Genomic DNA, 24,741 nt, shown 5'->3' on the forward strand with positions numbered 1-24,741 from the left:
TTTGAAATAGGTTTAGACCCTCTAATATATTTTGTTGATGTTCCCAGATGAAAATCATATTTGGTGTTTCAAGCCAGAATCGAAGAGAACACACACATTATTCCACCTCCAGGCTAAAATAACTTTTTGGCATTAGACCTATTTAAGTAGCATGAAAAAGTTTATTTACATATTTTCTAATAGTGGAAAACACTATTTTAGTCCATAGTCAATACACCTTTTGAAGAAAACTCTCAGTTGTGACCAAAACCAAACTAAATCAAAACCTTTACCTGAAGAGAGATAAAATTATTCTTTTTTTTTGTCCCATCAGTTACAAAAATCTCCTTCAACATATGCACGTGTAGTAACCCTTTTACCTGATCTGATCTTTTTGTCAGATGTTTCATCCAGGGCTGACAATGCAGTAGAGATGCTCTTCTGAAGATCATGGTTACCACCCACAGAATCATCTTCATCAGAAGAAAATGAAGGCAGTGTTTCTAAATTTTTCTTAAGTTCCTCATCAGCTTTTTTGGTTGGACTTTCCCCACTGACCTCAGCAGCCACAGGTGGTGCTGCTGCTGGCTGAGGCTTTGCAGAGGGCTGCAGGCAAGGGGCACGAACTATTTGTGTGACTGGTCTCCTAGTCCTGTTTGGCATTCGTACAGCTGGAGTGGAAAACTGTTGCCTAGGCCCAGACTTTAGAAAGTCTAAAAAAGATGCAATAAATCCTGTTCTGACTTCAGGCTGTTTTTCTTCAACTTCTTTAATTTTTTGCCTCATTCTTTCCTGATGTTGGTAAGTATCATAACAACCTTCAGAAACAGGAGAAGAGTATGTGAAACATGCATCATTTCCTCTTGAATTTTGACGTTTACACTGTCCACTTCTTTTTACCTGTTTCTGAGTTGCACTGTCATCTTCTGCAGCATTTTTGTTTTGGCTTTTTCCTTTGCTTTTTTTCTTCTGAAGGCTCCCTTGAGTTAAATCCTGGCATTCTTCTTCAGTTCTACTAATGGCTCCATCTGCACTCTGGGGCACAGACAGCGGCTGCAACGGAACCTTTGACTGGTTACCTCCTACTGTGCCATCCTCACCACCCACATTAAAATCATTCTCTGAAGCAGCACTCTCCTCACTTAGGCTCCTACCACTTGAAACAAACTCTGTCTCCCTTGCATTCAGTGCACCATCAACAGAAGCATCATTATCTTCTTCAGACTCGTGACTGATGCTAGATTGTTTCTGCACTCGAACAGCCTCCTGCTCCTCCTGGCCAGGACCAAGGGTGGGAGAGGTCATTCTTATTGGTACACTCTGATCAGAAGTTTCAAGGTGCTGCTGATCCAGGCTCACAGCTTTTGTCTGTATTGTTGACACCGGGGTAAGATTTAGGGTAATTTGGCCTCCATTCAGAGAAATATTATTTCTGCTTGCTGGCTTTCCAACTACAGTAGGTGAGGCACTGAAAACAGAAGACACGTGTCTGGCATCCAACGTTCGGAACTGCGTTTTAGACTCCTCACTATTTTCCACAGTTTGGATTTCCTCTTCATTAGAGGCTGATTTGGCAAAGTCAGATGGTGCTACTCCACAGGCTGCTACTGTTGCTGCTAAGATGTCATCCACGTTGGATAATATATTCCTGTCATCGTTGAGAAGCATAGATTCTGGGAAGCATATTGAACTAAGAGAAACAAATTGATTTTTTGCATCGTGTTGATTTGTCTGAGTAAAATGATCTTTTGCGGTCAAATGTTGCTGTAGTGGTTTTGAAGACTCAGAAATGTCCATTTTCATTACTTCTGCATTCTGACTATGAAGCTGCTGCTGAGAATGACCCCCATTACTTTGAACAATGTGACCATCCATCTGAAGGAACGGATGTGCCACCTGCTGAGGACTCTGTATCCTTTGCACTTGCGGTGATGCCTTTGCTTGTCCTAAACCCGACTGCAGGATTGACTGGTGAAGAATTTGCAAGTCACAGGTTGATTCCAGCAGTACCTGTGCACTGGGCAAGCACAGCTGATGACCATGTCTTAAAGCATGAGGCTGCACCTGCGGCGGCGTGCTGATGACCTGGCCCTGCTGCTCTTGAGCTTTACTGTCATGTACCTTATGCAAAAGGGAATGCTGCTGGTTTAGTTCCTTAGCACTCACAGTTCCCTGCGCTGTTTGCATTAAATTCGCTGTCTTTTTGATATCATGGCTTAGGCTGCTGATATGGCCAATGTGTTGGGAAAGCTGTTCCACAGAACTGACCATTCTTTCATCTTTTTTTGGTCCTTGAAGAGCGAGTCCAACAACTTGATCTTCAAGACGAGAGTTGCTTCTGATTACGCTTTGAGAGTATCTGTCATTTGCTTTTGAGACCCTGTAGGATGCATCCTGAGCATTGATCTCCTCCTCTGTTAGGCTTTGAGTGGAAGATTCAAGAGTAGCTTGCTGTTGCAATGCCTGCATGTCCTGCATTGATAATTCCTCCTCCTGTTTTGATGAGGCGTACAAGTTAGAGTCAGACTTCCTTTTAACATAGGACTTTGTTTCTGAGGAAGGTCTGTTGTTCTGCAGCGTCTGGGAGTGAGCTGGGGATGCAAAAGGAGACTGGACAGATGGCAAAAACTTTTGAGACTGCGGAGAGGAGGATTCTTGTGACTGAGAGTTCTGAGAAGAATGTAAAGAAATATAGCTTTGATTAGGGCTCGAGGCTGGAAGAGTTTGTACCCGAGGAGAGGCATTAAAGGAAAGAGAAGGCGATGTTAACGTTAAAGACTGCCCTGAAGAATAGCTTTCTGAAGGACTAACAGCTGCTAAAACTTGTGATTGAGATGAAAAATTAACTTGGGACTGGGTAACTGGAGATAAACCCTGAGAGTGACTAGAAGAGTAGTTCTGAGCTTGGCTGACTGAAGAAAGTTCCCTCATTTGCCCAGAGTAGTTCTCATTTGGAACTGAGGTCAATACCTGTTCCTCTGAGGAGTAACTTAGAGTCTGACTGTCAGAAGTAATAGCTTGCGATTGCCCAGAAAAAGTCAATGTCTTATACAGTGAGGGCAGCTTCTCAACCTTACTGGATGAGAAGTCCTGTGAGTGGCTGACAGGTGGCACATTCTGAGCCTGGCATGAAATATAATTTTGGGACTGACTGACCGACAAGAGGCTGGGGAGCTGTGCTGTAGAATAGATCTGTGCTTGTCCCGTAATGACAGAACTCTGGTTTTGTGCAGTTTTGGCATAGCTTTGTGTCTGCACAGTGGGAGCTACACTCTGAGGTTTGGGGGTCTTTGTTGACCTCGGAGGCTGCTTCATGGAACAGTTTTTCACTTTTGCAGTGGAAGCAGAGGGAAAACCAGGCGATGGAATTGCAGATGTGTATGACTGAGCAAGTTCCACTGTGACTTGAGAAGTCTTCTGCTGTGGTCCTCCATTGCTCACCTGAGTAACATCTCCAACCGGACTGCAGGATAACGCTGAGTGCCTAGATGTATCCTGAAAGTTAACTCCACTTGTACTTGTTAAATAGCTGTGTAAGGAATGCTGTGAAACAGTCAGCTGAGGCTGGACAGACTGAGTACTCGAAGGCCGCTGGTGGTGTTTAATAACACTACATTCTCGCTGAAGTGCTCTGTCCATGGAAGCAGTGGAACCAGTGAAGACAGATGTGCTGTAGGCCTGAGACACCTGCTGGGCTCCTCCAAGGGTCGAAGGCAACAAACTGAACTGAGGCTGCAAAAGGTGGGGTGCAGATTCTTGAGCAGAACGATATGTTGATGACTGGGGAGGTACACTGGTACTCAGAACGGAGCTGCCCAGGCGCTCGAATGTCAAAGCGGTGGGAACAGTGCCTTGGGATGTTTTAATCTGCAATAAAGGATCATGGGCAGTTAGGAGACCGTTGGACGTAGCGCTGAAAGTGGCATCTTGAAGAGTAAGAGAAGGGGCAGTAGCAAAGTTTCTGCTGCTGAAGGTGTTGGGATGCTGATACGCTGACAAAGCAGAGGTTGGTGGAAATGTTCCAGAGGTTGGCAAAGCTCCAGTAACAAATAGTTCTGTGGCTGTCGAGGAATGCATACCTGGAAAAAACAAAAACAAAACAAGGAGGAAAAAGGAGCATAAGAGAACTTTAAAAGTAACAACACTGCATTTTGGTAAGTCATTTAACTGCAAGCTCTTACAGCATTTACAAATATAATGCTCTTAAGAATCACTACACTTAAAAAAAACCCCAAACACACATAGGGAGGCACTTATCGTGGGTAATTTTCAAAATGGAAGTGTAGGGTTTTTTTAGAATGCCAAACTATACCTCATATCCTTAAGATGCAAATTATTGATTAAAAAATTGTACAAGATCAATTCTGCCTTGAAACTGAGGCTCTTTATTAGTTTTTATTTCAGTTTAAAAAGAACGTCATAGTAAACTGATCAAAAGCCCTAGCCACATTTAATAAACACTAAAAAGACAAAATTACACCTTAGCCGTTGTAATGTGTACACAGTACATTACAATTGCTCAAGAAGCTATCCCATCTCCTGGAGTTACCCTCAGCAATAATTTCCTAACTCACTTTATGGGAAGCATTTCAGAGCGTACAGTGAAATAACTAATGGTCTATACACTCTGCAATTCATTTTCTTAAAGGAGGGGTTTGACTTTCAGTACAAGCAGTAAATATAATTTGTATGCTTTCTGAAGTGAGAGTACCAAATATCCTCAGACAGCAATTATCTGCATGGTGCAATATCAACTATCCAAATGAAAAGCACATTTCTTATTTGCATCCAGCCATGGGTATGACACCCTGGCTCAACAAGATTTCTCAACAGAATACACTACTCCAACTGAAACAGGAGTATGAAATTCCCTTGCAAGCTTTGAGGCTTGGAGCAGTGATCCATATCATTCACCCTGTAACTCCGTAGTCATTCACCTTGCTTTTCACCCTGTAACTTGCAGACACTGGTGAAGTTTGTGTACTGTTTCCAAAGTCTACCAAGAAAAGCGAAGAAGACAATTTTATTCCCAGAGAAGCTTAAAATTCTTGTAAAGGAATCAGTTTCTCCTCTGGGAAATTTACCAGGGTATGCAAATCAGAAAAAAAATAAAATCAGTGGAATTATTTGACCTTTTTAGATACTTCTTCCACACTTAAACACTTTTTAGCTTAGCATCACTCAAGAACAAATAAAAACTCTCAGTAAATAAAGCTTGTTTTGAAACAAATCCTTCAGTTAAAAAAATATTTCATTTACAATACAGTAAGTCTTCTTAAGCTGATTGCAACTTAATCATACAATTGCTTTTGAAGTTTCAGGTGAAGCTGAGAAATAAATTCTTTGTTTCTCCCTTTCAGTCCAAGACAAACTGATATGAAGAGATGTGATAGTGAAGGAATGCCAAGATATTTTTCCTTAGTCAACAATAAGGTCTTTCTGAGTGAGAAAACATAATCAGAGTTTTAATGCATTTTTCTCCCCCTATTCTAAAAAACTGCAACATCATGTACAAGTGGGTTCTCTTTTACTGATCCCTACTGCTAACACAAAGGAAGGGCCATCTGGAAGCCTCAAAGAAAGGGAAGAATTTAAACCTGTTTTAACTGCAGATGTTCATTTCTCATCTAACCAGTATTTTATCTTTCTCTTCCATAAATCAAAACGCTTCCAAATACACCTGTAACTTCTTAAACCAGACAAGAGCCTGTCACAGGAGCAGTACTATGGCAGAACTGCTGGGCTTTATATTCTAATATTTGCTCAGGAGCAGAAAAAAGGCATGGCAAAGGTACTAAGTTGCATGCACAGACACACCCTCGCTATCCTAACAAATCAGAACCCTGATAACACAGATCAAAGGAACACTTGGAAGGACTAAAATAACAATGTTCTTCCTTTTTTCCCCCAAAATCAGCAGGGCAGGGTTTGCAGAAAACCCCAAAGTAAAAAACCCTTCTGAAAAAAGGTCAACTTGCAGAGTGAAGAGCTCTTGCTTTCCCTCATCAAAGAAGTCTGCAGAAGACAAAGCTCTCAGAAGACACTTGGAACAATCAAGGGTTACAGAAAAGCAGCAAAAGTATTAAAGGACAACAGAAAGCTCAGAGATATGGCAATATTGAAAATGGGCTTACTGATGAGTTCTTAGCAATGAGTACTGAGAAGTCTCCCAGTCACTGGTCCCAACATCAAACCCAACCCACAGCATGTCTCCCCATTCTTCACAATTCACTGTTAGGCAGGCTGCAATGAAGAAAATGCTAGGACAAAGAGAAAAAAGATTTCTTCCCAGCTGACATTCTGATGTGAGGATGGGTCATCATAACTCTAAGCTCATAACTGATTGATATTAAGTTTGTTTACCAGATTACCAATGTGCACCTTCATCTGTGCTCCAACATATCTGCTTTTGTCAATGGTGAGTTAAAAGCCACAGTCTCCAGTCTCAACTTTTTGAGCAGCTCTTCACAGAATGCAGCTGCACATTATCCTTAACAGAACAAGTGCAAACTGTCAATAAAGGACTGCTCCACTCTGGCTATCTTGTGTCTCCTCCCCAAATCAGAACAGCAATCATACAGCTGCACTGAGACACAGATCAGCCTGCTGATACAGAGGAAAACCATCCCACCAAAGGAAAAGAGCCACTCAAACATTTTCACAGATCAGTGAATAGATCCAATTCACTGCACAGCTGCACAATCACTCCATAAGATTAACCAGAACTTGAAGCTACCCACAGATGCAGTAGCAACACTTATCTTGGTGTGACTGTCTACAGCAAGCTCAAAATCTGCAGTTTCCTGCTCTGCACAGAAGGCTTGACAGATGGGGGAGGTTTGTGGAAGGCAGTCAGTCTGCCAAAAGAAATGGCACGTTTGTTCAGCTGTAAATTAGATCCCTTTCTATGTGACATGCACCTCAGACCTTCTTTTTGAGAACACCTTGCTCATTACTTCTGTGTACAAAGGGGCCAAAGCTACCCGTAGGTTTTGGTACTGATACCACACAAGAACTATCACAGGGAACAGAGTTTGAGAGTGAAAGATTTGCTAGGAGGTACAGGTAGTGTGCCTGAAAATGCTTATAGTGAGACTAATTGCAAACAAAGCTGAGAAAATAAATTTGACTTAGATAAAATAATACCCAATACATCTAAATTTCTTCTAAACAGCAAGAACTTCTGCTCATATAAATCTCATGCCAACATAATTTCATTTATTTTAATATTTTTAAATATTGAGATGTAACAAGAGGTAGAAAACATACCACCTTTTCATTTAGTCAGAATATTTGTTTCAAATCCTCCCAAACGTTCAATATAACAATGACAAAATTTATTTAAAGATAAAATGCTCACCTGTCTGCCAGGAAGGAGCCCTGAATTGTGGTAAAAGGGTAGATCCTGAAGAGACTGCTTGAGCAGTACGAGACTCAATAGCAGAGAGAAAATTCATAACTGAAGAAGTTTCCTTAGTGTTACCTCCAGCACTGTGCATACTGGTATCAAATATTCCTGAAAGACCTAGATGAAAGTGGAGGGAAATGAAACAAAACAGATTACTCAGATGAACTTCAAAGAAGCAAAATCAAATAACAAAGATATATGTTCATAAATCACTAAAAACCCCTACCTTATGAAACATTAGCAATGTAAAGTACATGGATTTTTCTGTGTTTAATTGTTATGCAGTGTTACAACTGTAAACTGAAACGTCAGTATACATTTTAAAACCCATTATTAAATGTATGTCAAATATGATGCTTCTTACAGTACTTAGGTACACCAGTAAAATGCTCCCCTTATCTCAAGGTTCACTGTTCTATTTTCACCTGGTCAAACATTCAGAATCCCTCCTGAAACATGTCCAACTTTTCTATATTCAGTTTCTCCCTTTTGGACAGCTTATGGAAGTTTGGACACATCTATAGGACTTGGCACATGAAAAGGGGTCTTGGTTGCATTTCCTATTTCAACAAACACCTTCATGTGTTTCCCACTGCTCTGACCTTTCCATAGCAGGGGGCTCAGTGGGAAGCACTGTTGAAATCCAGAGCTGTGAGTAACTGAGATTATGTCAAGGCTGCAATTCCAACCCTCCATCGCCCTGATCAAGGACCTGGCAGGAGATACAGACTCCAGTCAGCACGTGAGCTCACACACCTTTCTTTGGAACCTGGGCTGCAAAGTGAGCATGAAGAGGTGAAGCCTCATCTTCTGGGGGGATCCAGAGACAGGATATCATCAGGATCAAAGACAGACCCCAATGCAGCAGTAACACAGCCTAAGCTACTGCTACATTTTAAATGAATTTAAACTTTTCCCCAGCAGGGTCTCAGTGTGCACATGGCAGTACCAGCAGCAGCATGCTCCAGCTCACATCAGTTCTGCTGTTTGCTTGCATAACCTGCCTTTATATTTTCCTTTCTACTTACAACATTTTGAGTAAAAGCTAACAACTGTTAACCACCTGCTACACACTCAGATTTTTTAATACCAGTTGCCACCACATACATGACAAACTCCCTTTGATTATAAAATTCATTAACTTCAATCTAAATGACATAACAGTTGTTTTTTTTCTTTTCCCTCTGTAGCTATTTAAGCAGTATTCTCATGACAGGGACAGTTACCAGCAGCATGTTGTGTAGTTGAGTATCCAGGAAGCTGATGAGAAGCTGTGTATGTCTGTCTGTGAAGGTCTGTTTCTGAATGTGATGAATGTCCTCCTCCATAGCTTAAACTAAGGAAGAAATTAAGCATTATTAACAAAATGTACACCTATAGAAACAAAAAAATAATTATGAAGTTTCAATCACAAGCCAAAAAGTTACAGAAATACAGGGAAGCAAAAGCCCAAGATCAGACATATCTCTCTACTAGAGGATCACAAAAACGTTAAGCAGATAAAAAATGTACTATTGAAACGTAAAAAGCCAAAGGGTTTAGGGTGGGAAAAACCGTACAAAAATCAAAGCTGCCTACAGAAAAGTTGATAAAGGACTAGATCAGAAAGACAGAGTTCAACTGTAAGAAACACTCACTGGGCACTTTCTGTAATGATTTACTGATAGCAAGTCTGCAAAGCAGATAAATATGAATACATGCCCACTTTAACATTTCCATTTTTAATTCCATTAAAACTTACAGCCTCATTTAATTAAAAGGCTGAAATGACTAGGAAGCTATAGGAGCAATAGTTTTTAAAAAGGTTTTGGTGCTTTTGGTACAATTTAATAAAATTGACAGTGAAAGCACTACCAAGTGACAAATCCATCTTCAGACTTCCTAGCATGAAATGCAAGTTAATGATTCACAGCTTTTATTTAACATTTTTAAGCGAGTCACCTAAATTAACATGATGTTTCAATCAGACTTAATGGAAACACACATAAAATATACATTGTCTGGGTCTGTGCAAAACCAATAACACAGAAAAGAAATAAATGCAATCTAAACACCAAGCAGACTTAGGAACTTGCCAAAAGCCCTAATGATTCCCAGTTTAAAAAGCAGAAAACAGAAGGGGAAGCAAAACAAAATCCCCAAACTTTCAAGCTTCCCCAGACTCAGCTCTGCATACCACCTGTCAAATGGAAGAAAATTAAGGCCAGCATGACCAAGTAACCATTTACCTGCTTCTTTTCTTGCTTTTGGACACTAAGTTTATAGGTAGCTGCTACTTACTCCAGTGCACATGTGAGACTGTTTCAATTTCAAAATTCAAGTGTAAACAGATGCCAAAACAACCCAAACAAGGACACCCACAGCCCTCCCTGCTGCCTGCTCTAAGGAAGATTTCCCTTATCTTTCATCCCTGGGGATGAGGGGCAGGCACTCTGCATCAGGAAAAATTAAACTCTCCATGCCAGGAATCATGACATCATGGGAAACTTTTACAGAATACACCAAATAATAGAAAAACTGGCAACATTGTTGGCTTGGCTTCATTTTCATTAAGAGGCAGCTGAGCCTCTTAGAGCACTGTGACCTGCACACATCACGAACCAGCAAGAGCCTGCCTGTGCAGGGCTTTCCTGCCTGAGATGCACTATCAGGGGATGTATTTTCCACTTCAGCAATGCTCCATAGTCAGCATGCCAGGCTACAGCACAGGCCTAAAGAATGAACCAAAATCCTTTGAAAAAACAAAGAACCTCAGCTACTGCTTTTCTCAGTTGTGCTCATTGTCTAGCACTTTAACACCTTTCACAGCAGTAATTGCAATTTAGAGAATTGTCAAACCTAAATTCAGAGTCAGCAGATCCCTGTGCTTATGCTGTAGAGGACAGAACTTTGTGCAATTCAACACTATGCATCAGCAACTGATTTCTATTATATGCTGACTGAAATCTAACTATTTGCATCACTGCTATGGACAACTGGCAGACATGATTGCATGACACTGTAGATTATTTTTTTATTTACAGCATTAAACAACTTCTATTATTTCCAGACCCAAAAAAAAAAAAATTGCATCAGTGTTCTGCACATAAACCATGATGCAAGTAATAAAGCCAACTCAAGTGCAAGTATTTTCAAAAGAAAAATGTTAAGGAGGTCTAGGGTTTTTGAACAAACTTGATAGCTGGGAAAAACGCCCCCAAACATAGAACTTCAGGGACCTGAAGCTTTCTTCAGGTCTTTTTAAGAAATAAAAAAGCACTACATGAGAAAATAAGCTTGTAAACTGAAGCATGGCAGATTACTTGCAAGAATTATCTTAACTCACAAAGATGCTGAGCTTGTGGAAACTTTCCCGCAACAGCAATAGGGTCTTTTTAGGTTTTCTTGCAAATTTACTTAAAGCTTTTACCTATATAAAAGTACATGGTGCTGACTTCTCTCTCATACACATTTTAAAGGCAAACTGAAGCCCTAGAGCAGCACAGCTTCCCTTTCCCATTCTGTATTTTCAGGTGAGAGGCACTCTGGTGGTGTTACAGACAACTGGGGCTACACTTGGCAGCAAAATTCTTCCAGATGAGGCAAGACCCCAGACCCAGTTCAGTGTATCAAGCAACATCACCTCATTCCTCATCAGCAAAAAGTAGATGAACTATAATTAACCACCTGAAAATAAAAAAATTTGTTGTGAGGGTTTTTTGTTTGTTTGGGTTTTTGTTGTTTGTTTTATTTTAAATTTCTATTTATTCTGCTTGTTCCAGACTGTGATTAATTTCTCCCCTCTTCACTCCTGTGCAATAAATACCTTTTTTAGCAAAGGACAGGTACAGTACACACAAATACCATAAGACAGACACCATAAGACAAGCCTGCAGACCAGAGGCAGAATCCTCTGGAAGATAAAAGTAACTTGCAAAACAAACTTGGACAAAGACTTTGTAACAAGGAGGGTGCTAGAATTAGCACTGGGATACAAAATAACTCCTAGACTTCAGCACTCAGAAACATTGTTAATTACTAGACCCTCAAATCTAGTAATGCTGGGCATCTTAGAACACTCTAAGTATATGATCGTGGTTTTTTTTTTAATACAAACTCCCAGCTCATAGTTAATGCAACCGCAACCTCAAAAATGAATCTGTCTTTCAATAAAAAACATTGTATTTATTTGAACAGTTAATTGTTTATTGTATAATTACTGCTTGCTGGAATGTAGATTCTTATCTCAAAAAGCCTTGCATATATGCCTTCAGTTTACATAAGCTTATCCTAAACAAGCATGGCAATCTGCGAGATTACTGCCTTAAGGTTTCTTTTTAGAAAATTCAACTTTTAAACAGATGAATTTACACAGCATGTAATTTGCATATCAAAAATACATCCAGCATGGCAAACGCCCTTATGGCTACCAAACTCTGTATGCTCTTGTTTGGAAGTTTGCTACAACTGTGCAAGTTCTCACTTGTCCTGAAATGTCAGATAAATTACTGAAGAAACATTCACATTACTCTGTACTTTGTTATGCCCTGCTCCAAAAGCACTTGGCCCTTATCACTGATTATCACAGTGATTTCCCACTCCCACTGTCATAGTGAACAGCACAATGGAGTGATTACTGCTAGGAGATATTATTAATTTGACACACACATTTGGAAAATAGTTCCCCTGAAGTATTGTTCATTGAAAAGATAAATATTACTCTAAAATTAAATGTAAGAGATATCCTGTAAAGAGTTATTATTATTTATCATTACTGTAATAATGCAATTGAAAAGTATGTATGACAATGGAAGTTAAATGACTCAAGTATCAATCTGATTTTTTTCAGCTGCATCAGCTGGGCTAACAGAAGATTTTTACTTCTCCAGTAAAATTTCTGAAAGTAAACTGTACAGTCATTGCACTTCATTGTTACTAACACACCTCAACCTTGATTTACAACTCCTTTTTGTTAGCCCAGATTAAATCTGTCAGGAATGGACCCTTCACACATCTGTTTGCATTGCTATTCTCACGATCATTTATTTTCAAAGCGTTCTTCAATCCAACAGTTTCATACAAATTCAGGTCTCCATCTGCAAAAGGTTATCGAGTCTCATTGCACTCACCACCCTCCTCACTTGCCAAGACAATTATCAGGTTTATGCTTCACAAGTGAGGGATGCATTTCCCAATTTCAAACTCAGATTGAAGTATCATTTTTACATGGAAACAGAATTTAGCTGCAATAAACACTGGACATACAAGTATTTTTATTTCTTTTACTTATATAAGATACCATGCTCTCCGAGGAATCCACACAGAATAAAACACAAAAAGGGAAAACAAGCACTTGACATGAGTGTCTTTGCCCCCTTTCCATGTAATGATACTCCTTTTACTAAGTATATAAAGTAAACTTTTTCATCTTTCTACTTGATTTTCTGGCTAAATCTTCATTACAGCTTAGCAATTTTTAAGGTGGATTGATTATTTTTGCATTTGGTGTTTTCTGGGAGGGTTGTTTGGATTATGTTTCGTTTAGTAACAGCAATCATTGAAGTACCAGGGAAACTCACAGTGCGTACATGGAAAGCAGACCAGAGCTCTTCAGGTGCAATCCCTTGCTCTTGGGCACTTGCACCTCCTGCCTCTCACATCAAGGAAATCTGCTACAGAAACACCCAGATCAAATCCCAGAGCACTTCCAAAGCTGTGCTCAAAGTGCACCTGGACACCAACAAGACAAGTGGGAGCTCCTGGCTCCAGGAAACCCCAGAGGTGCTGCCAGCACCCCGAGAAGGGAGCTCGGTGCCCCAGCACAAGCCTGAGACCAAAACAACCAAGCACAAACAACAAAAGCCACCGACCCAGCACGCACACAAGGCATCAGATCTGAGGCAGAGCAGGAAATTTGATCTCATTTTTGTCTGCCCGTTCTGCCTTACTGAAAACAAGAGCTCCTGTGAGAAGATGACTCGGCACAGCCCCCTTCTAATTAAATCACCACAAAATAGATTAAAAAGAACAGTGATAGCCTCGTACTGGGAAGAAAATACCTTTAAACTCACACTTTGCATTTTATCTTATGTGAGATATATGTGAAATAGGGGAAATATCAAACGTCCCTCTCTACCCCAAAGCTCAGACACTTGGCAAAGGAGTGTCTCTCCAACCAGCTACTCAGCTGTGCTATAGCAAATTCCACTCACAGACAGAAAGCAAAGCCATAAAACTGACAAATGCACTTCTAAATATTAAAAATGCCATAAGAAATATAAGATATAGAAACTGACACACAGCTTACATCTCTTTTTGTCCACTATATTTGATTTTAGATGTGTAAAATGAAGTTCCAGGTTGTATTACCTGCTGGCAAGTACATAGTTAGGATTAATATTTAATAGCTTTAGTGTTACATATTAGAATATTTAGTATATATAGAATAGATACTATAATTAGAATCATAGCTTTAACATTAGATACAACATTTATTACTTTCCTTAAATACACTTTGTTATTTTGCCTTTACTCAAACACCTCCTGGAGAAAGGATGGAAGAACATTACTTGAAAATTTCACTTGAATTTAATAGAGATGAAATGGAGGGTAGATGGCCCTTCAGCTGCTCATTTTAACAGCAAGAGTTCCGTTTGCTGCAGTCAAACTAGAATGTAATTCAGCACCCAGGGGTTATCTGCAGCTCAGAATAAAATTAAAATTTAAAAGCAATGTTACAGGTAGATGACTTCAATCCAGAAATGGATATAATCTTGTATTTTAAAAAAGCCATGACCCTAAGAAGCAGAGGAGGAAGTTGCCCAGGAAGAAAGTTGCTACTTAAATGAGTTCAATACCATTAGTAACACCAAGTCACTCCGGTCCAACACACTTAGGGAAGTTTAAAAGCACATAAAGCCCTTAAAAACAACAGAAAACATAAATTGAGAAGGTTTCAATAATTAATTCCAATGGAAAACAAACCCGTTCTCAGCCCAGAAACTCATTTCCGTGCAAAATATTTTTAAATGTATACAATATGTGATTTTTCACTTCTATTTCCCAGCCACAGACATGCTGAAGGGAGGGGGAAGACAGTGCAAACACAAATTTGGGTTGAAGCCTGAAAATGTTGGCAGGTTCAAGAAAAATAGGAAACCAGCCTACACCCTGCATCTAATTCTCTTGATCCTCTCATTAGATTACACAAGACAAGACAAACCTTAACATCATAACTGCACAAAAAGAAAGAATATTTAACAATCCAGAACAGTGCAGTGTCCATGTGTCCTGGGGTGATTATGATGCTGAATTCTATCCCCATTTGTCTGTTTAGCCCAGAAATCAGTTTTGTGCCTTGAAATCTAGATCTGAGAGTGAAAGGGGGGAGAAGGAAAAGGGGTGGAATTTTTTGCAGCTGTATTTAAAAACATAGATATTGTCTGCACACAAATATGTTTGCCCCACACTACAAGAAACAAAAGAAAAAAGAATTGCTACTTGAAAAATAAAGTCCACTGCTGAAAAATCAAAAGAAAATAATCTTAAAGTAATACCTCAGGGTATATAATGCATTCTTTTAAGAACAGCATACATCTTTAGCATTTGCCTAGCCTGTTTGTCTGTTATAGCAAGAAAAAAATATAAGTCAGTATTTTTAAGTATTATTAGCATTGTTCTTCAGGGTAGATGACTTTTGGAAAGATGGAAAATACAGAATCAGACACCAGTACTGAGTTAAGTCAGTAAAGCACAGAGGAGCAGCATTTTACTGACAAGCTCCACTGTCTGTTGGTTATGGCACATTCTCCCTTTTAATGCAATTACACACTACATACCCAGAATAGAATATATCCCATCCTAACACACCAAAGGCAATCACCCTCCATTCTTTCATTAAAAATGATGCTATAATGTTAATTTTCCCCTTCAGTTCAAAGGCAGAGCCACCAAGAGCATGGCTGAGACTGCCACAATGTGGGCCAAGGATTGCCTGGAGGTACTTGTGAGAGGAAACTCTCATTACTTCCTTGCTTTCTAGGAGCAGAGATAAGGAGCTTCTAAGAACTAGATTTTGAGGTAGAAAATTACATGCAGGGTGCTGCCTCAATAAGCAAAAGTTCACAGTGTTCCTGGGATTCTTCACCTGAATACATATCGCATCTTAAAGGAATAAAGAGATTGTATGACACAAAAGGTCCAGCTCCCTTTTATTCCCATGTTAATGTGTCTGCACTCCTTATGCTTGATCCTTTTAAAAATGAAAAACAGGAAAGCCAAAATAGTCTTACTGGGACTTCAATACCTGAGTGCAAGTGCCGGCTTGTCTGATTAAGTAACCTGCAGAGTTCTTAACAACAAAGAATATAATTCTGTTTCCAAAAAATCAGTTAAACTCTGTCTTGAAAATGTGTATGTGAAAACTAATATTCTAATAAAAATGAGCTATTTATAAACTTCAATTACTACTAAGTGACTGGATGAATTACTTTGTTATTTTTTAATGCATGCGACCCAAAACAGTTTTCTTTATGAGGTTATTTATGACTGAAATGCAGTACATTTAACAAAATAATTTTTAAAAAAATCAGAACTGGTAAATTTGGAACCGCTTCTCTTGGCTTTGACAAAAAAAACTCTGTAACTTAACCAAAACAGAAACTTTGCAGCTTACAAAAAAGAAACTAAAATTAAACTGTTCTACAATGTCAGTCTAGAGCTCCTTATGCATGTTTTAAGATTTCAAGGTCTGGAAAGGAGCTTTCAGTGCTTTCCTGCTCTGAATATTCAAGACTAACTTTGAGGTCCTTATTAAGACAGTTATCATTTAAGCAGACACTGTAACACATTCCTCCCAATTTGCATTATAATGTAGTGTCGGAAATAATTTTTAAGACATTTGTTTGCCAAGCAGTGTTTTGGGGATTCATACATCTTCAATGACAGCTTCTACTCGATCAGTGCCTGCAGAAACAGGAGTACTATTATGGTCTGTGTAGCTTCCACCACTAGAAGATCTGCAATCTTTTTTTTTTTGCCTTTTGAGACACTGGATTATTTTGTCACTACATTTATCTTCTTCTCTTATCTTCCCTGTATCAAAGAACTTTTCCTTTACCCAGCATAAAGAGAATAGCTGTGATTTTTAAAATTATAAATACTTCTCTCTTGGAGTTTTACTTACAATTTCAAAAGATTTTTGTAACAGACAGTAATGGAAATCTAACACATTTTCTCTGATATGTGATGCTATTCTGTTGTCAAAAGCGTACTTGGGGCATATTCAAAACTCTTCTCTAGATCATTCCAGTATTAACGGTTGAACACACAGCATAATCCTCTATTACACACAAAAAGATTCCATCGCTTTTAATAACAAAATTTTATTTCAAAATATAAAAATCAGCAGAGCATTATCTCAAGATGTGGGTTAGCCACATCAGAGCCTTAACAAAATTACAATTCATTTTACCTACTGAAATTGAGGCTTTTCAACCCTCATTCTCCCACAGCTATTACAGCATCGTATTTTGTGGCAAGCTTGAGTCTTACCTTTAGGGTGCTACAGGAATACTTGAAATCCCATTTCTTACCCAAGCCCTTTATTTTCCAATTATATGGAAAGGATGAAGCCGAGGTTCCCATCACAGAAAGAGGTAAGAAGTGCAAATACATGTGTGCTGCACACTGACAGAGCCATCTTATGCTGTCAGTGGGTTCCCTTCATTACCAAACCTTGAAGCACTTTCAATAACCCATGGAATGCCTTGTGCTTCACTCTAGGGAAAGCCAGGCACAAGGAATAACCACTCTGATTTACAGCCCTCACCACTGAGTCTCCAGTACTGAAAAAAGGCAGTTTCTCCAGGTTTTGTGAATTTAAGTGCACCCCTGTGAGAGCAGTGGTCTCATGGCCCACAGCCACTGGCATAGAACAGGGCAGCAACTCAGTGACCACATCTGAGATCACACATCAGGCCACCCTACAACCAAAAATTCAGGGCCATTAGATGGGCTCTAAGCCTCCCAGCATGTCCACATGGCCAGCAAGTGTTTTCCACATCCCACAACACCCTACAGGGGCTAAGCAGCTCTTATGAGCTCCTTCAGATTCATAAAAAGAGGTATCCCTATGACTAACACCACTTCCACTCCAATTTAGGAGGTGTGCCCAGGAAAGATCTAACATATTAACAACACAGTTCATCATAAAACACAGCAGCAAAGAGTCCTTAACATTAAAGGAAGCATCACAGGGTGTTATTAACCAAGTTTATAAGGAAAATTAGCACAGCTCTTATGCCTCTTCACAAGTGCTTTCCTCATCCTAAAACAAGTTTAAATTTACATTTTTAACCTTGCAAAGGGTTAAAAATGTAAATTTAACCCTTTGCAAGGTTAAATTAAATGGTTGCAAGGTTAAATGATAGCCAGGTGGATCCTGGCTATCATTTCATTTGCCACAAGTCACTATTTAGCTAAAAATACCAGACAAACCCTGTTGCTTGTGAATGCTTCAACCAGAAAATGTGCATTGTTCAAAACTGTAGAAATACAGTTACAGCTACATGGCATTTACTTTGAGATAGGAAAAACTACACTATATTAAACAAATTCCTTGAATATACTCATGTTCAAGGAATATTTATACTGATTTGAGCTTTCATGATGATCATGTCTAAACAAAACCAAGTATTAATCCAGATCAAAACCGCATATGCACAAGAAACTAAAAAAATATCCTTTAATTGGTGAAAAAAACCTGTATTCTCTTAAAAACAATAAAAAAGGGAGTTTTTTGAAGGGGAAAAGATGAAAATCCCATCTCTCTCCAGTGGTGCTGACTATCAGCAAGCTGCAGCTCACCAGTGCCAGCAGCTGAAGGTAGTTAACACATGGCTGTGTTCAAAGTAGGGAGGAGTTGGCTTTCTACAATCACTCTTTGCACAGCAAATGAACAAATGGTTGGATTCAAGAAAAACTTATTAGAAATCCTGTTCTTGGCAGACTCAGCAGAACATAATGAAATGGGACGAGCATGGGGATTGAAGGATTATTCACTGTCTAGCACTGGAATTTTTGACACGAAGACGAGAGAAAGTAAACAGGATGTGGTGTGAAACACCAAGCTGCCATATTTCTGACAGGGATTTCCTGGTCAGGAAAAAGGGCAGCGTGGAAGGTGCAGCACAGGCTGGTACATTCAGCCTGGCCCACGCTGCGACCCTTTGTCTGGCACGTTCTGGATGACCAAAAGCTCTCAGAACAGCTTGCCAGACATCTGGAATTCCAGGCCAAGAGCTGGAACCCTCTAACTCTTCTCATACAACACTGCCAGCTGAAAAAGGAGGGATATCTCCAATGAAATCTAGCTGTGTGACTGCCCCAAGTAGAACTCCTGCAGGATTATTAAGGAATAAATGCTCCTCAGTATCCTGCTGTGTAAACACTATTACTCCAAGATAAGGATGCCTAAGGGTGCCTTCTTCCTGCTGAGCATAATTGGTTGCACTTTTCCACGTCCTAAGCAAGCAGCACAGGTAGGCATGTAGAAGGAAGATGAAAAACAAGAAAAGCAATACGGGAAAGTAAAAGCTTGTCTAAACATATGTAAGTTCTTGCTGAACTGTTTTGGAATAAGAAACTTTTAAGTGTGCAGAAATCCAGGAACAAGAGCTCCCTGCCCCTTTTTGTAGCCCATCACCAGAGACGTTCTGAGGAGGCTCTAAAGAACAGAGTGTCCACTTAGCCCCAGGTCCATCCAGGGCAATGAAACAAAAGAAGCCATTTAACAATAACAGAATAGCAAGCAGAAGTAAACCTAAAACCTATGAAATCTGCCCAGTGAGACAAGTAAATCTAGTACTTCATAACCATGCACTCTGTCCCCTCAGAAAGCATTTCTCTTTGCTTAAAAATTCAAAGAATTTTCTTTTCTCTGCTACTTGCATGGTACAGCAAGAAATGCTGTGCTGGAAAGGCTGAGCTCTGCATGCTGCTAAAAATTATTTTTGTCACAGTTAAGGCTGCTAAGGAAAGTCTGAAGTGAGACTATTAATGTACCGCCTTTTGACTGGTTTTTGTTTGGTTTGTCTTTGTTTGTTTAACGTATGGAACAGGCACTCACCATGCAAAGTAACTTCTTGACAGGCAAATTTGTGAAAGCTTTGACAAAACAAAGATATCCATGCAAAATACACCCACTCAATAAGAGCCCTAGTATTGTTCAGAATTACTACAGTTCAGGCATAGGTGCTTTTTTCCTGACAGGAACAAGGATTTTTCTAAAAACAGCCTCCTTCCTATGACAGCTTTATGTCAGAATCAGCAGCAGCTCCAAGAAAAAATAAAAGGTGGGCAAAAGTACAGAAGAAACAAGGTGAAAAGGTTGCTCTCTGTTGGTGTAGGTAAACACACCTATGATTAAAGTTAACAGGAGGAAAGGCAAAATACACAACATGGGAATGAAACATTTTTTGCATAGGTGGTGGAATACAACCCCCGTTTCTTGCAGAACAATGTATTCTGTACCCTGTGTTGAGGCTGTTGGCTCCATGGGAAAGGGCTCCTATCTGGAATGGCATTGTAGGTGATCTGAAGGCAGATCTGGCACCCAGCTAACATCTTACCATAAGTGCTCCTGCCAGGGAAGCAGGCAGCACAATTTGTGTGGGATGTTCATCAAAGACAGTGGCATGGCAAGACTGAGCCCATCTAAATCCTGTCCAGAGCCACTGGGAGGAATCCCTGCCAAGGCCACAGGGCTCACTCCTTGCAGTTCTGCTCGTCCCCAGGTAGCACCTCTGGTTTCCAGTCTGCCAGCACAGGTTCACCAGCACAGATATCCAGCTCAAGCCATTCACTGCTTCAGCCAGGAGAGTTCTCATGGATTAACAAATGGGACCAGCTCCCTGTGCAGTTGCACAAACACCAAACCAAGACAAGGGAAGAGGAAGGGAGCCCCTTTCAGCAGCAGTGAGCCTGAGCAGCCAGTTCAGCCTTCTCAGGTAACTGCACTCTCACACTAAGTCTCAGCTCACTCCTTCCGCAGATAGTTCTTTATCACCATTTCTCACTGCAGCAGAATGACACACATTGCTTGAAATCTTCCATGTAAAGCTGGCATTAAATCTCACACAGGTAAGCAGCATCTCAATCCAAACAAGCCTGGCTGGCTCATTTTGAAACTTTAGCCAAGATTTTGCAAGATGACCACACATCTGCACCAGGGAAAGGCTGTGGGACACAGAGCAAGAAAACATTCAGCTTGCGTTCAGCCAATCTTTGACCTTCCCACAGCTGTGATTTCAGTGTGTGCTGAATGCAGGTGAAAAAAAAGAAAAAGAAAGGAAGGCCAACAAAAGCCAGCAAGTCCCTGTGAGGTATCTGTGCTATACCTGTGTTTATTTTGCATGCATAAATGTTTCAGATACAAACTATGACAGAAAAATTGGTAAGATTTGAAAAGTGATCTATCTTTTTATATGTTCGTAAAATTTATTTAATCTTTCTGTACCTTTTAATACAAAAATTCTAAGTATATTCCCAGATTATGAGCTTTCCTTTCAACACTTTAAATACTACGCCATAGGGAAATTTTTGTAGAATGTGTTTAACAACAAACATTGGTTTCACCTCTCAGAACAATTTCAATCGATGAAAGAAAATGTTCTCTGCTTTTCTAAAATACTCTGCACTTACAGAGTTCCTATAGCTATGCAAAACCCCATTAGAATTTAAAATTGAGCCTTAACTAAAACACAATTATCATACAGCTGTTACAATAAGCATTAGTTTGACAGCTATGCAAAAATGAGTTTAAAAACCCATCATAACCATTTATCGTAAAAGTGCAAGTCTCCCATTTATGTAATTTTGCAAATGAACTATCACAGTAACTAACTCTTTATCTTAGATTAGCTGTTATAGGCCACACTAACACAATGTCAGTCCTATCTGTTATAAAGAACCATACTGAATGAAATGACATAAAACCCCATATGCTTGGGTAGGACAGAGATGGATATAGACATAAAGGAACATCAGAGACCATGGCAATCACCATAAAATTTAAATCAACAACAAAATAATTGTGACTGACTTTTACTCACATGTAGCAGATTTAAGTCTTAGAGCTGTGGTAAAAACAGAACAAGAAGAGTGAGATCTTTCCATTACTAAAATCCTTTTCTACACAAGTACCCCCGAGTCAGAGAAACTCAGTCAGAAACCTCATCCATTATCAGGTGTCTCCACGTCTCTTTCCAAGGAATTACAACAGTTTTTCACACTACTACACACCACCCGGTTTCTGAAGACTCAATAATTCCTGAGCAAGCAGCAAGTTAGCATGACACACCTTATCTGCTATTCAACAGCTTTTGGCAAAAAGAAGGTTCAAGCACAGAGGGTTTAAGAGGGTTTTCTGACAGCTACAGTAAAAGGCCAGAAGTAGCAGTGCACTGCTAGAGCCACCAGAAATCCCTTCAAGTTGCTGACAGGCTGTGCAAGGGGCCTGGGGGTCAGGAGCACCCCCTCAGCCCCTGCTACCAGTCTGCAGCATCCCAATGTGCTCCCCAGCAAGAGTGGTCCCTGCTTAGGTACCACAGTGATCCCAGGGATTTCCATCAGCTTCCAGCCCCGTTCACCATCTCCTATTCCATGGGAACAGCTATGTCACAGCAGGCCTGGTAGAAATGTCCTTGTAACACTTCACCACACATTTCCTTTTAGTTGATAAGAATAGAGGCATTGCACAGACAAAACAGTGCCTGCAAGAAATAAGAAGCAGGATAAAAACCAGATGGCTGAAGTGAAGCGCAGGAAGACAGGAGCAATGCTTGTAGGGAGGAGAAATCATTTAGATGAGCTGAGACTGTGAACATGGCTCTCCACACAAAGGGAACATAACCTGCCACGACACAGCCTACAAGAGCATAACTATGAAATTTGAATGAAATATTGTCATCTATATCACCTAAAGGCTGAATTCTTTTCAAGCAAGTACCAGATGAACATGACACACAGTTTTTAATTTAACATCAGGCTAACGCAGCTTCAGCTGTTAAGGTGACTACCTGTCAACCACAATCAAAAACACCACTTGGAAAAACGTGATGTGATCTGTAACACAAGTCGAGGGCATGGACAGCATATTCTTTTACAGTACATCTATACCTTCACAATTTCCTTCCAGGCTGCTGCAAGCCTTGGCAGTGACAGAAATGACTCTTCCATCCCAATTCCTCAGCAACTCCATCCATCCAAAGACAAATGCTATCAGCAGGAGAGGAAACCACAAGCACCTAAAGCCCAGACTCTACTTATCACTGTGACCAACATGGAAACAAAAATCTTTAAATCTGGCCAAAGACAGGGTATATTAATTCTTGTTAAAATGACGTGAACCCAAAGAAGTCAGTTCAGGAGAATTTCAAGCACAAAATATGATTAATTATCCAGTATTTTCCCTGTTCTTGGGAACAAAAGAAAAAAGTTTAAATGTTTCAGCCAACACATTTTAAATGCATCATTTGTCACCGTGTATAGAACCTGGAGACAAAACTTCAAAGAACCAAAAGAAGGTTTTCTTCACATTGCTTCCTGAAGCATAGTATAAATATTGCCATAGCATACAGGGATGCAGTAATACTAATTTGATGGGTATAGGCAGCAGGCATTGATCTAACGAGCTTCTGCATGGTACTTGTCTTGGGATTTTTCTCCATGCCATTTCTTCTAAAGAATTCCCAAAATGTACACTTAAGACTGCATTAATGCAGCAGCCATTAAAAAAATGCAAGATGTGTTCTAAAACCAGGAGATTCTTTTTAAAAATATATCATCAAGAAGTTGTGTTTCTTGTAAAATCCAAGAAAGATCCACTTCTGCTTCTGCACTACCTGTTCCTAAACAACCTGGGAAATCCAAACTTCCCTTGTGGAACAGCTGGCACGACCCTCAAGAGAACTGGTAAAAGCAATATAGAAAGGAGAGGTCCCTGACTTCCACTGAAATCAACATAGCAACATGACCAAAAGCACTCCAATGATTAGGAAGAAAAACTGGAAATAATTTAATGGAGACCTTACTTTGCCATGCAGGCAACTCCTCAGGGAAACTGGCTAAAGAGCTTCATGGGACAAGGGTTGGGCCAAAAAGCTGCCTGTCCTTGCAACTCTCTGTGAAACAGGGAATGTACAGCCTCTCATCCCACGGAGCTCCTGTGATCCCACTTCTCACTGCCTTAACTGCATCTCAGATGCAATGTGCACAGTTCAGGAAGGGAAACTGACAACGTGGAGGAAATCTGAAAGAAATCTGGGAGAATAACTAAAGCAGCGATAAAAAAGAAAAAAATCTCTGGCAATAAACTTCAAAATATTATGTTCTTTTCATTAAGAAAAATAAGTAAAACAAGAAATTTATTAAAATTAGTAAGGATTCATACTCAACGTATTTTCAGTGTTGATGAGGCTATAAACAAGACTCAGTGGCCAAAAACTAAAGCTAGCCCTCTTCATATCAGAAATACAATGTAAATCAGTCACTTGAACACTTTACCAAGAATCGTGCTGAATTTTGTCTCACTGGAAATTTTTAACTACACCTTCCAAAAAGTGAGCTCTATTTTCAAACACAGATTGGGAAAAAAGAAAAGTTCTATGGCCTGCATAATGAAGAGGTCAGACTAGATGATTGCAACAGTCCTTCTGACTTGATAATCTATTAATCTTATCAGACATGTCTGACCACTTTCAGAACGAAGTGCAAAGTCATCTATTAGCGCACTTATTTTGACGGGGTATTTTTAGCCCGAGACTCCTTTTACCTTTAGACGTCGTCGAGATGGGAACTGCAGATAAATCAAGCAAGAGACATAAAAGGCAGGCGATAACGAAAATCTCATCGCCTAGAGAATACTCCTTTTAGTTGGCAGAGCTACACAATCAAAAAGCAACCCGAAGCCAATAAGATATCCTGAATTTTCCCCGCACTTCCCGGAACTTTGCAGAACTCTCCGCGGGACTGCATCGCTCCAGAGAAGTTTTGGCTGAGAGGAGGCTCCGCACGCCCCGGAGCAGCGCTTCAGAGGAACGAGGTTCGCCAGGCTCAGCGGAGCGCACAGCAGCGGAGAAATGGAAGGGCGCGGGGGATGCTGGCGCGGCCGCCTCCGCCGGCCCGGTGCCCCGGCGGGCAGCATTGTTCGGCCGGGCAGCGCCGGTGCCCGCGGCCCCGCTTCCCTCCGGGAGCCGGGCAGGGACGCGTGAACTCTTGAACCCGCGCCGCAGCCCGACGCGAGCCTCCGGGGCGGAGAGACCGCCCGGCCCGCCGCCGCCAGCGCCGCGGGCCGCCGGGGACAGCGGGGAGCCCGC

At 40.4% G+C, this 24,741-nt stretch overlaps 1 protein-coding gene across 2 annotated transcripts in view; it reads right to left on the bottom strand.

Annotated features, from left to right (window-relative positions):
• Positions 1 to 24,741, bottom strand: part of QSER1 (glutamine and serine rich 1) — a 45,262-nt gene that overhangs the window by 19,078 nt on the left and 1,443 nt on the right. Inside the window, exons 1-4 of one of the 2 annotated variants that reach the window (XM_039724959.1) lie at positions 24,198 to 24,449; positions 8,614 to 8,723; positions 7,340 to 7,504; positions 360 to 4,058 (exon numbers count right to left, since the gene is read on the bottom strand). In XM_039724959.1, coding sequence (XP_039580893.1) covers positions 360 to 4,058; positions 7,340 to 7,478 — 3,838 coding nt within the window. In that variant the 5' untranslated portion in view covers positions 7,479 to 7,504; positions 8,614 to 8,723; positions 24,198 to 24,449. Of the gene's footprint in view, positions 1 to 359; positions 4,059 to 7,339; positions 7,505 to 8,613; positions 8,724 to 24,197; positions 24,450 to 24,741 lie in introns of those variants that run through there. The other variant, XM_039724958.1, reaches the window with a different exon arrangement.

Source organism: Passer montanus, unplaced genomic scaffold (assembly GCF_014805655.1).
Source record: "Passer montanus isolate IOZ18808 unplaced genomic scaffold, ASM1480565v1 scaffold54, whole genome shotgun sequence".
Taxonomy (NCBI): Eukaryota; Metazoa; Chordata; class Aves; order Passeriformes; family Passeridae; genus Passer; species Passer montanus.